The sequence below is a fragment of the Aquarana catesbeiana genome, linkage group LG09 (assembly GCF_042186555.1).
Source record: "Aquarana catesbeiana isolate 2022-GZ linkage group LG09, ASM4218655v1, whole genome shotgun sequence".
Taxonomy (NCBI): domain Eukaryota; kingdom Metazoa; phylum Chordata; class Amphibia; order Anura; family Ranidae; genus Aquarana; species Aquarana catesbeiana.
In genome coordinates, this window is record NC_133332.1 from 62,075,702 (window position 1) to 62,093,656 (window position 17,955).

The 17,955-nt window shown below is 43.2% G+C and overlaps 1 protein-coding gene across 1 annotated transcript in view; it reads left to right on the plus strand.

Annotated features, from left to right (window-relative positions):
* LOC141107728 (cytochrome P450 2G1-like) overlaps positions 1 to 11,246 on the plus strand; it is a 61,601-nt gene extending 50,355 nt beyond the window's left edge. The window contains exon 9 of the mRNA XM_073598653.1: positions 10,448 to 11,246. Within this exon, the coding sequence (XP_073454754.1) occupies positions 10,448 to 10,629 (182 nt within the window). The 3' untranslated portion in view covers positions 10,630 to 11,246. The remainder of the gene's footprint in view (positions 1 to 10,447) is intronic.
* The last annotated feature ends 6,709 nt before the right edge of the window (positions 11,247 to 17,955 follow it).

Genomic DNA, 17,955 nt, shown 5'->3' on the forward strand with positions numbered 1-17,955 from the left:
ATCCTAGTGCTGCAAGGCAGAGGTGATAACCATTAAGCCCCTGCATTGAATAGACTAGGGAATTGCCGGAAACTTTGTCTTTTTCTTTTCCTATGTGTCCCAATTCGTGTGCCGCTACACCATTCATTTCCTTTGGCATACAAAGGGTATGGGGGTCCGGATACTGCCCTGGGGGACATGTATCAATGCAAAAAACGTTTTTAAATGAGTAGTAATTTACTGATGCTTAAAGTGAAATAATAAAAATGAAAAATGTATTTAAATATAGTGCCCAGGGGTCCCCTTAGTCTGCCTGTAAAGTGAGGCGTCTGTACTGTGTATAGAACCCGCTGCAGCAAAAATGACATTTATCAAGAAAAAAAAGACATTTTCTTTATTTTGCAAACAACGTCTTGGGGAGCCAATCTGTATGATGAAGCCACAATTTAGTGCACTCGGGAACAAGATTAGACATTTTTTGGGTAAAGTCTGGTGTCTGTTTCGCAGACTTTGGATAGCAGTAACAGGTGTGAAAAAATGACTTTGGGTGTTGGTGGTGCCTTCACAAAGGAAAGAGAAAGGCACCTCTAAGTGCAGTGGTTAAAAGATTTATTACAGGCACAATGCCTTCACACCATAACCTTATAGAGGTACTGTTTATGAAAGCAAGAATTGGCCTTGCTGTAAAAAATGTAAATTATATGCCCCTGTCAAACAGTGGCAGAGAAATTGGGCTTTGGGTGTTGGTGGTGCCCTCACACCGTAACCCTATAGAGGTACTCTTGATGAAAGCAAGACTTGGCCTTGCTGTAAAAAATTGAAATTTGATGCACCTGTCAAAGAGGTGCGGAAAAAATAGTCCTTGGGTGTTAATTGTGACCATGAAACCTATACCAAAAAATGTCTTCCCAATAAAATCAATACCCACAAAGCTAGGCAGCCTAAACAGTCTTGCACAGATTCGACATCCCAAAAACACTTAATCGGGGACATCGGCATCAGGGGCTTGATAGCTGCTGCTAATCCAGGAATGATTAATTTTGATAAATGTCAGTCGGTCAATGGAGTCTGTGGACAGACGCACTCTTTTTTATCTGTCACAAAACCTCCAGTAGCACTGAATGCCTGATCAGAAAGCATACTGGATGTAGGGCAGCCCAGCAGCTCAATTGCATACAGGGCAAGTTCTGGCCAGTGGTCTGTTCTCATGACCCAGTAAACCAGTGGATCGTCAACTGGAAAGCTCTCCATGTCGGTTTTCACCCCTAGAACTTCTTCCACCATATGATACAGACATTTCCAAAGGGATGTGGAAGCTGACAGCCCTAGGCACGAAGGACTAACATTTTGAAAGGCATCACTGAGGCGGCCCCCTTCCCATCCCCAGCGTTCCTCCTTTGACCAACAGAAGCCTTAAAACTAGCTTTTTTCATGAGACTGTAAGCTGGCAGAGTATGGAAAGGCATTACATAAACTCCTCTTTAAGGTGTCCTCAAGATATTTCATCATCCTTCTGCTTCAAGGCCTCCAAAACTGCCAGAATCCTCCTCCTCCTCCCTCTCCTTTTGTGTGTTATGTGGCGATGCAAGAATGGTATCTGCATAAAGTGGCCTTGAGAGGAAAGGAAGTCCTTCTCTTCCTCCTGCTGCTCTGCCTCGAGTGCTTTGTCCATAATACCACGCAGAGTCTGCTCCAGACCACAACAGGGATTGCGTCACTGATGTATGCATTGTCACAGCTCACCATTCTTGTGACCTCCACAAAGGGTGCAGGTACAGTGCATGCATCCTTTATTATAGTTATATAGTAGGTGAGGTTGAAAAAAGACATAAGTCCATCAAGTCCAACCTATGTGTGTGATTATATGTCAGTATTACATTGTATATCCCTGTATGTTGCGGTCGTTAAGGTGCTTATCTAATAGTTTTTTGAAACTATCGATGCTCTCCGCTGAGACTACCGCCTGTGGAAGGGAATTCTAAATCCTTGCCTCTCTTACAGTAAAGAACCCTCTACGTAGTTTAAGGTTAAACCTCTTTTCTTCTAATTTTAATGAGTGGTCACGTGTCTTGTTAAACTCCCTTCCGTCGAAAAAAGTTTTATCCTTATTGTGGGGTCACCAGTAAAGTATTTATAAATTGAAATCATATCCCCTCTCAAGCGTCTCTTCTCCAGAGAGAATAAGTTCCGTGCTCGCAACCTTTCCTCATAACTAATATCGTCCAGACCCTTTATTAGCTTAGTTGCCCTTCTTTGTACTCACCCCATTTCCAGTACATCCTTCCTGAGGACTGGTGCCCAGAACTGGACAGCATACTCTAGGTGCAGCTGGACCAGAGTCTTGTAGAGTGGGAGAATTATCATTTTATCTCTGGAGTTGATCCCCTTTTTAATGCATGCCAATATTCTGTTTGCTTTGTTAGCAGCAGCTTGGCATTGCATGCCATTGCTGAGCCTATCATCTACTAGGACCCCCAGGTCCTTTTCCATCCTAGATTCCCCCAGAGGTTCTCCCCCCAATGTATAGATTGCATTCATATTTTTGCCAACCAAATGCATTATTTTACATTTTCTACATTAAACCTCATTTGTCATGTAGTTGCCCACCCCATTAATTTGTTCAGATCTTTTTGCAAGTTTTCCACATCCTGTGGAAAAGTTATATTGTCGGCAAATACAGAGATTGAACTGTTTACCCCATCCTCCAGGTCGTTTATGAACAAAATAAATAGGATTGGTCCCAGCACAGAACCCTGGGGGACCCCACTACCCACCTCTGACCATTCTGAGTACTCTCCATTTATCACCACCCACTGAACTCGCACTTGTAGCCAGTTTTCAATCCATGTACTCCCCCTATGGCTCATGTCAACGGACCTAATTTTGTACAGTAAACGTTTATGGGGAACTGTGTCAAATGCTTTTGCAAAATCCAGATACACCACGTCTACGGGCCTTCGTTTATGTAGATGGCAATTCACCTCCTCATAGAAGGTTAATAGATTGTTTGGTAAGAATGATTCTTCATGAATCCATACTGATTACTGGTAATGATACCGTTCTCATTACTAAAATCAGGGATGTATTTTGGGCCCTTTTTAAATATTGGCACTACATTGGCTTTTCTCCAATCACCTGGTACCATTCCAGTCAGTAGACTGTCAGTAAAGCCATTGCCTGTGGCTTCTACACCCATTGACTCTTACTCAAATACCTGCAGCAGCCAGGTAGCAGCAAATCACCAGAGTTTATAGGTACAGGCAGCTGAAAAGTTAGGTATAGATAATCTTCTTTTCAGGGATGTGCTTAATTGAAAAGTGACCCTGCTGTGATAAAGAACCTACCCTGTATTTAAATGTAGGGTCCTATGGACCTTTCCAACATGCCTAGTTTCTTGCCAGATTCTTAGATGTCACATGGAGAGGCAAGTTGCCTATTAGTATTGCAGGTGTATATCCATATCCTCTGTCTCCCTGGATTCAGGTATATTGGTAAAGTAGATGCAATGATTTTGGCACTCTAGACCCAGCATCTGATGTTAGGTCAGGAATGCTAATAAACTGAATGACGCACAGTCTAAGCATTAAGGGCAGTCCCCCCCCCCGCCCCCACCCCTTCCTATCACCGTAGGACAGGCTGTACCTGGTCATCCTTTGTGTCAGCCAGAGAAGTGTATTTTTTAGCTAGTTGAAGTTTAGCTCTCTGTTTATTTTATCTATAAGTGAATATTCAGTGAACTTATAAAAGTCCTAATTGCATTGTGAACCCAATAAGGTTGATTTACTAAAGTTATAAAAAAGACCCAGGAAAAATTCAAGGATAGCTCACTTACTGACCAGCCTGCAGACAACCAAATTAACCTGTCTAATGCTGCGTACACACGACCAGACTTTCTGGCAGTAAAGGTCTGACGGAATCATTCCATCGTATATTCCGATCATGTGTGGGCTTCATCGGACTTCTTCTTTCGAAAATTCTGACAGACCTAGAAATAGAACATGTTTTAAATCTTTCCAACGGAATCAATTCCTGTCGGGAAAACCGTTCGTCTCTATGCTATTCCGACGGACCAAAAATGACGCAAGGGCAGCTATTGGCTACTGGCTATTGAACTTCCTTTTTCTAGTCCCGTCGTACATCATCGTGTTCTAAACGATCAGACTTTGGTGTGATCATGTGTAGGCAAGTCCATTTCAGCGGAACTCCGTCGGAAAAACTGTCAGAATTTAATCTGACGGAAAAAATGGTTGTGTGTATGTGGCATTAGAGTATGCGTTAAAAGCAAGGGGTTTAGTCTGCACATATTTACAAATACATGCGTAAGCTACAGGCCCCGCCAAGGTACCCTGGTATCTGTAGTCCTACCACTAACATTTAAGTGGAAGCACATGCATTCTGATGGATAGATAGCGGGCAGATGGACTGAATGGAGCCCACCCCTTCTTAAAGGCACACTGAACACCCAGCACACAGCACAATGGCTGCAAAAGTATCAGTCTGTTTCCTGACCAGTATATCAATGGTACAAAAAGGTAAGCCATTGCCCCCACCTATAACTGTCCATTGCAGCAAGGAGCATATGTTAGAAAAAGGCCAAGGAAAATTCCAAGCTCACTTACCGACCAGCGTGCGGACAGCCAAATTATTTTGTCTAAAAGTATGCGTTAAAACAGGGGTTTCGTCTGCACACATTTGCAAATACATGTGTAAGCTACAGGCCCGTCAAACAAAAAAGTCCCCTATGTGATACATTTTTGATGACAGATTCTCATTAATGAGATATCCTGTGTACAAAAGACTCTGGATGTCTCCCCTGTGCTCCACCAAATGTAATGCAGTACAGATCCCTCTGCAGTACATTTTTTCCTGGCCATGGAAACTGACAGGGGGACCCGGAAGTGACCTTTTACATGTCACTTCAGGGTCAGCAACAAGAAAGGGAGGAAAGCAGATTCAGCTCCCTCCCCCCCTACTATGGCACCTACTATGTCTGTCTCGCAAGATGTTCTAGGGGGGAAACGGGGGCAAGGGGAGCAGCCTTCGGAGTGTGTGTAACCCCCCCCACTGTCAGGTCTGTACAACATAAAAACCTGGCAGCGAAAGGGTTAATGATGTAACAAGCAAGTTGCAGAACTTCATTCTCTCAATCGACATTGACTATTTTTAATCCTCTTGCTGCTAGTATTATTAAATAGATAGAAAATTACAGTATATTGTATTTACTTGTTTAACACTATTTTTTTTTACATTTCTTCACTTACTTCCTGGTTTGCAGTCAAAAAACAGCAAAGCAAAATTTCCAGCTCACTTACCAGCCAGCCTGCAACAAACTGAATTGTTCTGTCTAACAATTCATGTTAAAAACAGGGCTTTAGTTTGTACTCATTTGCAAATACACTATATTACCGAATTATGTTTTTATGGACCTTGCTTTGTGCGCTGGTGCGCAGTCATGTTGTATATTTATCCACAAAGTTTTTAAAGGAATATTTTCATATGTCACTTTATTGCACATACATAGGTGTGCGCAGCCTGTTGCATTAGGGGGTGCACCTCAAAGCTCCAACACAAGTGTGTGGCATATTTACCAGCCTCTTCCCAGCTCTTCATACAGAAACAATGGGGGGGGGGGGGGCGGCAAGGGAGCTCACAGGGGGACCCGGGCAGCAGAAGGGACAGGAGGGGTGACATATATTGGTACAGATCCCCTGTATTTTCCTCCTGTGGCGGATGAATGTTGGCGAGAGGGAGAGGAGGAGAAGCCTACTTTCATCTCCTGCAGGAGGAAAATACAGATCGGTTCCCCTAAATTACTCCCCCCTCCCCGCCGCCCCTCCTGTCAAGGTTCTGGGAGTCAGCAAGGAAGGACTGCAGTCTACCTGTCACCTGCCTACGATCACTGGAGAGATTGCAATTGAAAGGTTGCCAAGCCCAGGATTAGGGTGTGCCCAGGCACACTTGGCACACCTCTTGCACACACCTATGTGAGCATAGCATTTATGTTTGATGCAACATTTATTACTGCTTTACACACTTGCACTTTATTGAATATGTTAGTTTATGCACAAGTCACAATACTTTTGGCAATAAGTAAGGGCCAATTCTCTGCACTCCAGTCCTAATGCTATAAAGCCTCTATAGTAGGAGCACATATATAATAATGGATAGATTAACAGCAAATATGCCTGGAGGGAGCCCATCCCTCCTTAAAGGTACAGGGACACACTGGACACTCAGCAAGAGCACAATGGCAGTGAAGGTATCCAGTGCTTCCCCCTCACCAATTCTCCAACAGTACAAACAAATGGCAACCACTCCAACCTATACCTGGCCTTTATAGCAAAGAGCACATGGAAGGGCGACGCATTTCAAAAAACAACAAAACAAAATTCCCAGCTCACTTACCAGCCAGCCGGAATAAACCAATTTGTCCTGTCTTATGCCGCGTACCCATGGTCGGACTTTCCGACAGGAAACGTTCGATGTGAGCTTGTTGTCGGAAAGTCCGACCGTGTGTATGCTCCATCGAACATTTGCTGTCGGAATTTCCGCCCACAAATGTTTGAGAGCAGGTTCTCAAATTCACTTTGTTGTCGGAAATTCCGATCGTGTGTACACAAGCTCGTCTCACAAAAGTTCACGCATGCTCAGGATCAAGCAGAAGGAGCCGCGCTGGCTATTGAACTTCCTTTTTCTCGGCTCGTCGTACGTCTTGTATGTCACCACGTTCTCACGTTTGGAATTTTGGGCTAACATTTGTGTGACCGTGTGTATGCAAGACAAGTTTGAGCCAGTGTACTTCGGAAAAAAAAACACGGTTTTGTTGGCGGAAAGTCCGATCGTGTGTATGCGGCATAACAGTTCATGTTGCCGGTTTGGCTGGTAAGTGAGCTGGGAATTTTTCTTTGTTGTTTTTTGACATGTGTCACCCTTCCATGCGCTCCTTACTGTAAAGGCCAGTAGTAGGTTGGGGGTGGTGCTAGGGGGGTGTTTTCAAAGTGATTTCTCAGCAAAATAAAGCATAGAGACATGAATGAATGGGTGAGTTTGCTCTGAATATTAAAAATGAATTAAATGGTCTTTTTGGGTTCTGGTGATCAGATTCAGTGTAGTTCCGCTTTCAGGTCATAGTTTTGTTTAAAAAAAAAAAAAAAAAAAAAAAGGTTATACAAGGACAGTAAACACACCTTATGAAAGGTACCACTTTATTTGTCCCCCATTTGGCATTTGAAGCGTTTCGGAGGAAAGAGGGTGGAGTAGATGGAGTCAGAGAGAAGTCATCATCCTGATCTGCACTTTTGTTCCAGGTTAATGATTCTGAAAGTAATATAGACAGAGCATTAACCATTAATGTATATAGGATAGTGCCCCATCTATATCAACAAATGATAAAAATGTAGTTCAAAACCAATGGAAAAGCCCTGAGTGATAAAAAACACAGAGCGTAAAAGGTGATGTCCTCATCATTTATGGTACTAAATGTCCAAGTGCATACACCTGAAATGCGGAGACTTCTCTCCTGTAGTTGTAATGTAGTTGCATATTAAGAATTTTACTGAATTTTAATACATTTTGCTGCTGCACTATGGAAGATATGTCTATAGTATGTGTTTATTCTGCATACATTTTGGGATCATTATCTAAATGGAAGTAAAAGAAAGGGTAAAGAAGTAAAATTGGTTTATGGATAAGCATTTTTTGACAAATTGAAGTTAGATTTTAATCAATTTTATAGGGTGAGTTCTCCATGCCTGCAACGGAGTGTGAAGTGAGCCATATACATTAAGGAGAACAAGACTTGTGAAAAAAGAATTGCATGCAGAGCATATACGTTAACATTTTTGTAAATGTCTTCATGGCTCAGACAAATCAGAGGCAGAAGAGTCATCCGTCTTGGGTGGAGAATGAGCAGATGGGCCTGAACTTCTCATGCGTCTGCATCATCCTGACTGTCTCATGCAGTACAGAGGTCTCAGCTGTCAAATTGCCCAGTTAATATGGAAATTAAAGCTGCTGTTGTAGTCTTAAAAAGATTGTAAAGTCTTGTTTGTTATTTTTAACTAAAAAAAAAAAAAAAAAAAAACATGTTATACTTACCTGCTCTGTGCAGTGCAGTGGATTTGCACAGGTCAGCCCCAATAATCCTCCTCTTCTCGGGTCCCTCTTTGGTGCTCCTGTTGAGTGCCCCCACAGCAAGCAGCTTGCTATGGGGGCACCAGAGTCGAGCCACAGCTCCCTGTGTTCATTCAGACACAGAGCCATGGCCTGACCCCACCCCTTTCTCTCTTCATTGGCTGACTGACTTTGATTGACACCAGCGAGAGTCAATGGTGCCACACTGCTGTCTCAGCCAATGACGAGGAGAGTCCTGGGCAGCCAAGACAATCCTACAACATTGCTGGATATAGATGGGGCTCATGTAAGAATTAGGGGGGCTGAGGGGGGCTGCTGCACACAGAAGGCTTTTTATCTTAATGCATAGAATGCATTACGATAAAAAACCTTCTGCCTTTACAATCATTTTATAGATTTAAAACAACATTACAGCTTACTATTAAACCTTGGCTAACCTCCATCCCCTTCTCTAAACTTTTTCTTCATAATTTTTATTTTTTTATTTTTTTACCATTAGTATGCAAAACCTTTGCTCGGCATTACCTTATTTCAGGTATATATACTATATTACCAAAAGTATCGGGACTGCCTTTACACACACATGAACTTTATTGGCATCCCAGTCTTAGTCCGTAGGATACAATATTGAGTTGGCCCACCCTCTGCAGCTTTAACAGCTTCAACTCTTCTGGTAAGGCTGTCCACAAGGTTTAGGAGTGTGTCTATGGGAATGTTTGACCATTCTTCAAGAAGAGCATTTGTGAGATCAGGCACTGATGAAGGCCTAGCTCACAGTCTCGGCTCAGGTCCGGGGGGGGGGGGGGGGGGGGGTTGCCACGACTAAGGCTGTCTAAGGGTCCCCACAATTTCTGCTGTCCTACTGGTGACCATTAGTACTGAGATTGAATGTAAGGGGAAATCTACAAAATTTGAACTGTCACCAGAACAAGAAGTGATAGAAAATCCTCCAATAGAGACAACTGTTTCTGTGACAACTCTAAGATTTTAATTGAATTCCTATTGTTTCCTGTTGCATCTACAGGTAAGGGTATCCAAACTATTTCCATCACTAACAGATGCACTCGCTGTCGGCACTGTATAAACTGTTTGTAGCATCAGCGCTGTGTTCCCGTAAAGGGTCTGCCTGTTCTGCTCCTGGAACAAAATCAGGCTCAGCCATTCATAGGAAATGTGGTATTTTCTGAATGAATGCAAGGCTTCCAGCAATTGGAACGTCATTTGCTCACCTCCCCATCTCAATCAATCAAAGGAACCCTTGTATTCATTCAGAAAATAAAAAAGCTTCCTGCAAATGGCTAAACATGTTGGCAGGTGTAGCGCCCGTTAATTGTAGCCCCCCCCCGTGGTGATGCAGTGGGTAGAGGTAATGCCCCTGTAATACCAGCTGTGGGGCCTGTGTAAATTTGGGGTATGGGAATAAGATACCCTTCACCAGCAGCATTTGGAACCATGGCTGGAGAGAGAGCCCTCTGCAGGGTTGAACTGCCAGGGTGACTAGAGGAGGACGCATAGGAGGTAGAGGAACCTTGCCACTCTGACCTTTGTTTAGCAGGCCCTGTGGCTTGGTTCAGAATGACCTCAGGGCCTAAGTGAGGAACACCTTTTTTGTGGAACAATTGGTGGGGACTGATAGATAACAACTGCAAAGAAGGCTGAACGGGATGGTATTGTAAAATTGCACTAAGCATTCTGCACTGAGATTGTGTATTGTGAAGAAAGTGTATTGCTATGAGCTAACCGTGATGCATTAAAAAGCATCGAGGCTGGATGTACTTTATTAACAGGCCTCAGGGCGGGAATATGTGAGTAATTGGGCTTCAGGCATAAACAGTGAGTGACACAAATTGGAGGAGCTTCTCCCTAAAGGCAGGTATGTGACTATCCTATCTGGGGAAAAAACGGGGTGGAAACTGGAAAAGCTTGGCATGAACAGCCGCCCAATCCAGGTCCTATACAAGCAACACCCATCCCGACTCGACTTTGTTCAGGGAGCTGGACGGAAAGTCCCTGTCCCACTGCAGGAACACATCACTGTATAGTGTATGTTGCTGAGGCTACATACAATGTATTGTTTATACACTGCTGACATCAGGTGCATCTATTAGTGAAGGAAAACCAGCTTGGCCCAAAAGTCACAGTAAACATAGTTAGGCTTTAATTTATTTCAGTTAGAAGATTTCATATCAGACTAGCATTTTCAAAAGGAGGACAACTACGGCAAAAATACATTATGCGTTTCTAAGGTAATTTTAAAATAAGGCAGGTCTGAACTGATTGTATGAGGCAAAAAGATTACTTTTAATCTCTTACTGTCTTTGTCATCCTTGTTTAGGAAAGAGGGCTTGTCCTGGAGAAGGCTTAGCACGTATGGAGCTTTTCCTCTACCTCACGTCTATCCTTCAGAAATTTGACATCCGCTCTGATAAATCCCCTGATGAGATCGATCTCTCGCCAGAATACAGTGGACTTGGAAAAAGGGCCCCCAGATTTGAGATGGCATTGGTCCCCTATTAGATTCCCTTTATAGCATCCATTTCACCAAACATGATGACTTTAGAGAACCTCAAATCGATTTGACATGAGTTTGTTTTTTAATTTGCAATATTTTGATTCACTTTTTTTGTATTAAATCACATTTTGTATTTAGATCTGTCTGCATGTTAAGATGTCGCTAGATGATGTTTCCTCCCTTGCAAGTGAAATGCACTGCTCTCCAGCTCTTTGCAAACAAACTGCCTCCAACAACAACCAAATATTTCACATTTTGTCTCATCGGCACCTGCTGTTAATATTCTGCAGCCCAGTGCCACTGCCTATGTTTTCCTGCATTGCCTTGTTTCCATGTCCTAAATCCATGCCCTGATCTCAACATCAATGAGTCTGTCTGAGATTACATGAAGAGACAGAAGGATTTGACGCAGCCTACATCCAAAGAAGATCTGTGGTTAATGCTCCAAGATATTTGAAACCAACTACCTGCTGAATTCCTTCAAAATCTGTGTGCAAGTCTACCTAGAAGAATTGATGCTGTCTTAAAGGCAAAGGGTTGTCACCCCGAATACTGATTTGATTTGTCTTTTTCTTTTGTTCATTTAATTGTTAAATGATAAAAATTATCTATTCACACTTCACACTATTTCTGAAAGCATTCTTCATTTACAGCATTTTTTCACACCTGTCTAAGACATGTTTGCACATTATTGTACAGTATCTCACAAAAGTGAGTACACCCCTCACATTTTTGTAAATATTTTATTATATCTTTTCATGTGACAACACTGCAGAAATGACACTTTGCTACAATGTAAAGTAGTGAGTGTACAGCTTGTATAACAGTGTAAATTTGCCATTCATGTCTAAACCACTGGCAACAAAAGTGAGTACACCCCTAAGTGAAAATGTCCAAACTGGGCCCAATTAGCCATTTTCCATCCCCGTTGTCATGTGACTCATTAGTGTTACAAGGTCTCAGGTGTGAATGGGGAGCAGGTGTGTTAAATTTTGTGTTATCGCTCTCACTCTCTCATACTGGTCACTGGAAGTTCAACATAGTTACATAGTCAGGTTGAAAAAAGACACAAGTCCATCTAGTTCAACCATAAAAAATAAAATAAAAAAATAAATAAAAAATATTATACAATCCCATATACCCAATCCTATACCCACAGTTGATCCAGAGGAAGGCGAAAAAACCCCTAGAAAAGCAGGATCCTATTTGCTACAGCAAGGGAAAAAAATTCCTTCCTGATCCCAGAGAAGCAATCGGATTTTCCCTGGATCAACTTTACCTATAAATGTTAGTACCCAGTTATATTATGTACATTTAGGAAAGAATCCAGGCCTTCCTCAAAGCAATCTATTGAGCTGACCAGAACCACCTCTGGAGGGAGTCTATTCCACATTTTCACAGCTCTTACTGTGAAGAAACCTTTCCGTATTTGGAGATGAAATCTCTTTTCCTCTAGACGTAAAGAGTGCCCCCTTGTTCTCAGTGTTGACCGTAAAGTGAATAACTCAACACCAAGTTCACTATATGGACCCCTTATATATTTATACATGGTGATCATATCCCCCCTAATCCCCTCTTCTCAAGAGTGAATACATTCAGTTCCTCTAATCTTTCCTCATAGCTGAGCTCCTCCATGCCTCTTATCAGTTTTGTTGCCCTTCTCTGCACTTTCTCCAGTTCCCGATATCCTTTTTGAGAACTGGTGCCCAAAACTGAACTGAATATTCTAGATAAGGTCTTACTAATGATTTGTACAGGGGCAAAATTATATCTCTCTCTCTCTGGAGTCCATACCTCTCTTAATACAAGAAAGGACTTTGCTCGCTTTGGAAACCACAGCTTGGCACTGCATGCTATTATTGAGCTTATGATCTACCAAAACCCCCAGATCTTTTTCCACCATCGATTCCCCCAGTTGTACTCCCCCTAGTATGTATGATGCATGCATAATCTTAGCCCCCAAGTGCATATCTTTACATTTATCAACATTAAACCTCATCTGCCACATAGTTGCCCAATTAGACAATGCATTGAGGTCGGTTTGTAAATTGGAGACATCCTGTAAGGATATTATTCCACTGCATAGCTTAGTGTCATCTGCAAAGACAGAAATGTTACTTTTAATCCCAGACCCAATATCATTTATAAAGATATTAAGGAGCAGCCAAGACTCTCTTTTAAGGAGCACTTGTGGAAGCCTCCTGTATATTTTTGTATGACAGGCCATTATGAGTACCTCGTAATGCCTTTTGGCCTTTGTAACACCCCGGCAGTTTTCTAGGAATTTATTAACGATGTCCTCCGAGATTTGTTGCAGTTATGTGTGGTGGTTTATCTCGACGATATCCTCATATTTTCCAAGTCCCTGGAGAGCCACCACACAGATGTCTGTTCTGTGCTTCAGAAACTAAGAGAAAACAATCTCTATTGTAAATTGGAGAAGTGTGAATTCCATCATGAAAGGTAAATTCCTGGGTTATGTAATTTCCACTGCTGGTTTTTCGATGGACCCAGAGAAACTTTTGGCAGTCCTAGAGTGGCTCCGACCTGTAGGTTTATGTCCTTTGCAGCATTTCTTGGCTTTGCCAACTATTATCGAAAGTTTATTCTTAACTTCTTGTCTCTGGTCAAGCACCTGACTGATATGACCAGAAAGGACGGTAACCCACAGTGTTGGCCTCCGGAGTCCATTAAGGCCTTTGATAATCTCAAGGCTGCCTTTGTTTCTGCTCCTGTGTTGGCACATCCTGATCCTACGTTACCTTTTATCCTTGAGGTTGATGCTTCTGAGACTGGAGTTGGTGCCCTTCTGTCTCAAAGTCCTACATCTGAGAGCGCTATGCTTCCTTGTGGCTACTTTTCCAAGAAATTGTCACCTGCGGAGTGCAATTACAAGATTGGTGACAGAGAGCTGTTAGCGATCATTTTAGCCCTGAAAGAATGGAGACATCTCCTTGAAGGTACCACTGTGCCGGTTCTCATTCTTACTAACCATAAGATCTCACATTCTTGTCTGAGGCTAAATGCCTCTCTCCCAGAAGGGCGCAATGGGCTCTTTTCTTGTCTAGTTTCAATTACATTGTCTCATTCTTACCCGGTACGAAGAATGTAAGGGCTGACGCTTTGTCACAACAACTTTCCTCCACTTCCAAGATGGAGTCCGTTCCAGTTTCTGTGATTCCTTCTGATCATATTCTGGCTACGGTTCGCACCAGTCTCACTTCTCCTTTGGGTGACAAAATTCTTGCTGCTCAGGTTCATGCTCCTCCTGAGAAACCTTGTGACTGCTGCTTTGTTCCAGAGAGTCTCCATACTGCCATGCTCCAAACTTACCATTCTCCCAAAGCTGCTGGCCACCCTGGGAAGAATCAACTCTTTTGGGCCATTTCCCAAAAATTCTGGTGGCCTAGTCTACGTGCTGATGTAACCGCCTTCGTAGCTGCCTGTTCCATGTGTGCTCGGAGTAAGACTCCACGACACCTTCCAATGGGCCTCTTACAACCCATACCGAATGGAGAGAGGCCCTGGACCCACCTGTCTATGAATTTCATTGTGGAGTTACCCAACTCCCAGGGCAACACTGTTATCCTTATGGTGGTTGACCGGTTCTCGAAAATCTCATTGTATTCCACTTAAGAAGTTTCCCACTTCTAAGGAACTGGCTTCCATTTTTGCTCGGGAGATCTTTTGCTTACATGGGCTACCCAAGGTGATTGTCTCGGACAGGAGTAGTCAGTTTGTGTCTTAGTTCTGGCAAGCCTTTTGTGCACAGTTGGGAATTTGGCTTGCTTTCTCCTCTGCAAATCACCTACAGTCTAATGGGGCCACAGAACGAGCCAATAAGTCCTTGGAGCAATTCCTATGTTGCTATATTTCTGACCATCATAACAACTTGTCAGACCTCTTACCATGGATGGAGTTTGCTCACAATAGTGCCTTGAATTCTGCTTCCCGATAGTCACTGTTTATGGCGAACTATGGTTTCCAACCTTCCATGTTGCTTGACTCATTTGTTTTCCGCAGAGTATTCCTGCTTTAGAGGAGCATCTCCGTGGTCTTCGTTAAACTTGAGTACAAGTCCATGACTATGGTAAAGCAGATGCAAACTGCATATTACCTAAAATACCATTACTTACTGCATACCTCTTAAATAATCAGACGACACCCATTTTGGAGTAAATTGGCATCAACGGCCATTTTATTAACATAGCAACATAACCTTTATTTAACCATACTCTCCCATATATATATATATATATATATATATTAACTTTGTTGAGGATCATTGGAGGCCCAGACCAAATTTTCTTCGTGTCCACACAAGGCCCCCAGTCGCAGCTCGCCCACTCAAAGACAAAACCACTCTGCACCTTACAACGCTGACACCCATCTCCCAATGACAGTTAGACCTTGGTTAACTGGCATCACCCGAGGATCCCATACCATGATGGTTCCCCACATATGCCATCTTGTACTTACTTTTTATTGCCTCCAAAGATCCCCAACTGCCACAGACCACTGGTGTGACACCTTACACCTGAGGATGCCCCAAACAACGCAATGCTCTCTGAATGCCATCCTGCAGTCCCAAGCACCACATATCTATGCCCACCGCATTAAGATGAACGCCATCCCCTCTGAGATACCGGCTAGTCTCAACCTCCAACTCCCGGTGACGTACCACTAAACCTCCATTCCGGACAATAAATCTGCCCACCTCCTTGTTCACTTTTATTCGGGTCTTGTTGATTTTTTCTACCGACCTGGCCCATCGCCAAGACGTGCGGCCAACTATATCAGACCACACGACCACGGTTTGTGGAAATTCTGTGCAAATTCCCAGAAAGTCAAACTTGATGTCCCTGATCAAGTGCCTCATGAACCTAACCCCCAAGTCATTACCCCTAACATGTAAAAGAAGAACATCAGGGGCATGATCCAAACGGCTATATTTATGAATTTCAGGCAACAACCTGCTCCACAGCATGCCCGGCACTCCAATCCACCGGACCATAGCTGTGTCCCTGGGAATACCTAACTGACAGCCGTTCAGCCGTACATCAGCCCGCTTTGCCCCCCAAAAGACAAAAGAGTGTCCCATGATCCACACAAGACCAGCCACATCAAAGAAAAAATGCAGCACAAAGCACAAATAACTCCAATAACCAACATAAAGGCATAACACATTACACTCATTCTTTACACCAAATGGGGATGAACATAAAGCCTAAACCTGTCCGATTCCCACCGCCCTATGCGCTTGATTACCGCTGTATCCAATCCCCATCTGGCTGCCTCAGTAGCAGCCCCAATGCGGAAGGAATGAGATGAGTAACCAGATGGATCATAGCCCGCCGCCATCAAACACTTATGAAAAACAGAACGAAATTGAAATACTGACAATGACATCCCATCCTGATGAACCAAAAATGAACCCCCACTTGATGGTCGGACAACCAAGAAGTCCTGAACAGCTGCCACTGGACAAACCACCTCCCCCGAGATTCCGTACAAATGTATGTACTTACCTTTTCCCCACCGGTCCGTTTTTGACCGGCGGAGGAATATGGCCACCGAAAAACTGCTACAATGCACATCAGACACCTGGATATTCCCCGTAGCATTCCTAGCTGGATTGACCAGTTTCCCCAACCTGAAGGCCCCATAAAACGTCAATGGGAACGCCGCCTTAAATAACCTGGCCTCGTAACTGGAAGTACACACCGTACTCACCTGTAACATCAACTCTCACAATATGGCAAAAGTGACTGGGCGCCCGCTGCCACGTCTCTTATTGCCGGTCCTGTAACCCTTCAAGGCCTGCCTGACCATGAATTCTTTTGTAACATCCCTGCTCCCTGTCAACTTAAACCAAGAGGCAAACCCCACCATCTTACGGTTAATTAATGATACTGACGTTCCTTGTTCAAAATTCAAACCAATAAAGTATAACAATACAGTTGTACTAAAAATGATCAAAATATCTGTAAATGAAAGGGTGCCTATAGCATTAATGTGACACTCGAAAAAACAAAAAAATATGTAGTGAAACATATATCAATAAACACTCATGTGACAATACAACAAAGTCGCACAAATCACCGTGATATATAGGAGCAAATATTCAAAATCAAATGTGCAAAAAAAAGTATTTTAATAATACTTCTCCAGGTCTCAGTGAGTATCAAATCTTCAATAAAATACAAATTAAGTAAAAAAGAAGAAAATGGGGGTCAGCTCACTGTAAATGGATAATCTTAAAAATCACCAAATGCCAAATGGACGCACAAGGATAGATAAATGCTAGTATAAACAGCACATGATCAAGATAATATATGTCAAAAACATAAATAATATCACACGGAAATGATATTTAGCATTTAGAGTCCATATTAGTGTACAAAGTGCGGGTTCATAAAGATGAAACTGTTGTAGTGTTGGTGTTCCAAAGCTCTTATGCTTCTCGGGAAGCGCTAGGAGTGAGCTAACATTCAGGTAAATGCTTTTACATCGATAGCTTCAGAAGGTAAGAAAAGATCCAATGCGACTTGCCACAGCTGTTGGGGACAAGGACTCCCGTGTTGCTCCGCTTCCGGTGTAAACCAGCTACTTTGCCCCACTGAAACCGAGCCAAAGCATCAGCCATTGCGTTAGTCATTCCTGGTAATGTGCACTGCATACATAAAAATATTTAATTGCAAACAACGCAACACCAGATGACGCTACAATCGCACCACTGGCGCCGAGGAGGGTCATGTGATTGATGACCTTAACTACCCCCATGTTATCATAATGAAGCCTTATCTTCCTGTCCCAGAAGATGGACCCCCAAATCTGCACTGCCACAATCACCGGAAACAGTTCCAGCAATACCAGGTTCTTAAGGAACCCGCCACTCGCCAAGACTCATGCCACTTCTCCGCACACCACCGCCCCCCCAACATAAGCCCCAAAACTGGTCGACCCGGCCGCATTGGTATAAAAATCAAGATCAAAGTTGCTGACCGGCCCCTCCATCCATAAAGAGCGACCATTATAATAGTCCAGGAAGATCTGCCCAACTAGCAGGTTCTCCCGGTGGTCTCGCGTCAGAGTAATGAAATGCTTGGGAGAAGAAGCGCCCGCAGTCACAGCCGACAAGCCGTGGCAAAATACCCACCCCATGGGCATGATTTTGCACACAAAATTCAACTTCCCTAACAGGGACTGCAGCTGCCTAAGTTGAATTTTACTGTTTTCCACCACTAAGTCGATCTCCGCCTGTAGCCCATGTAACTTGTCCTCTGGTAATCGACACCCCATAGCCAGTGAATCAATTATTATACCCAAAA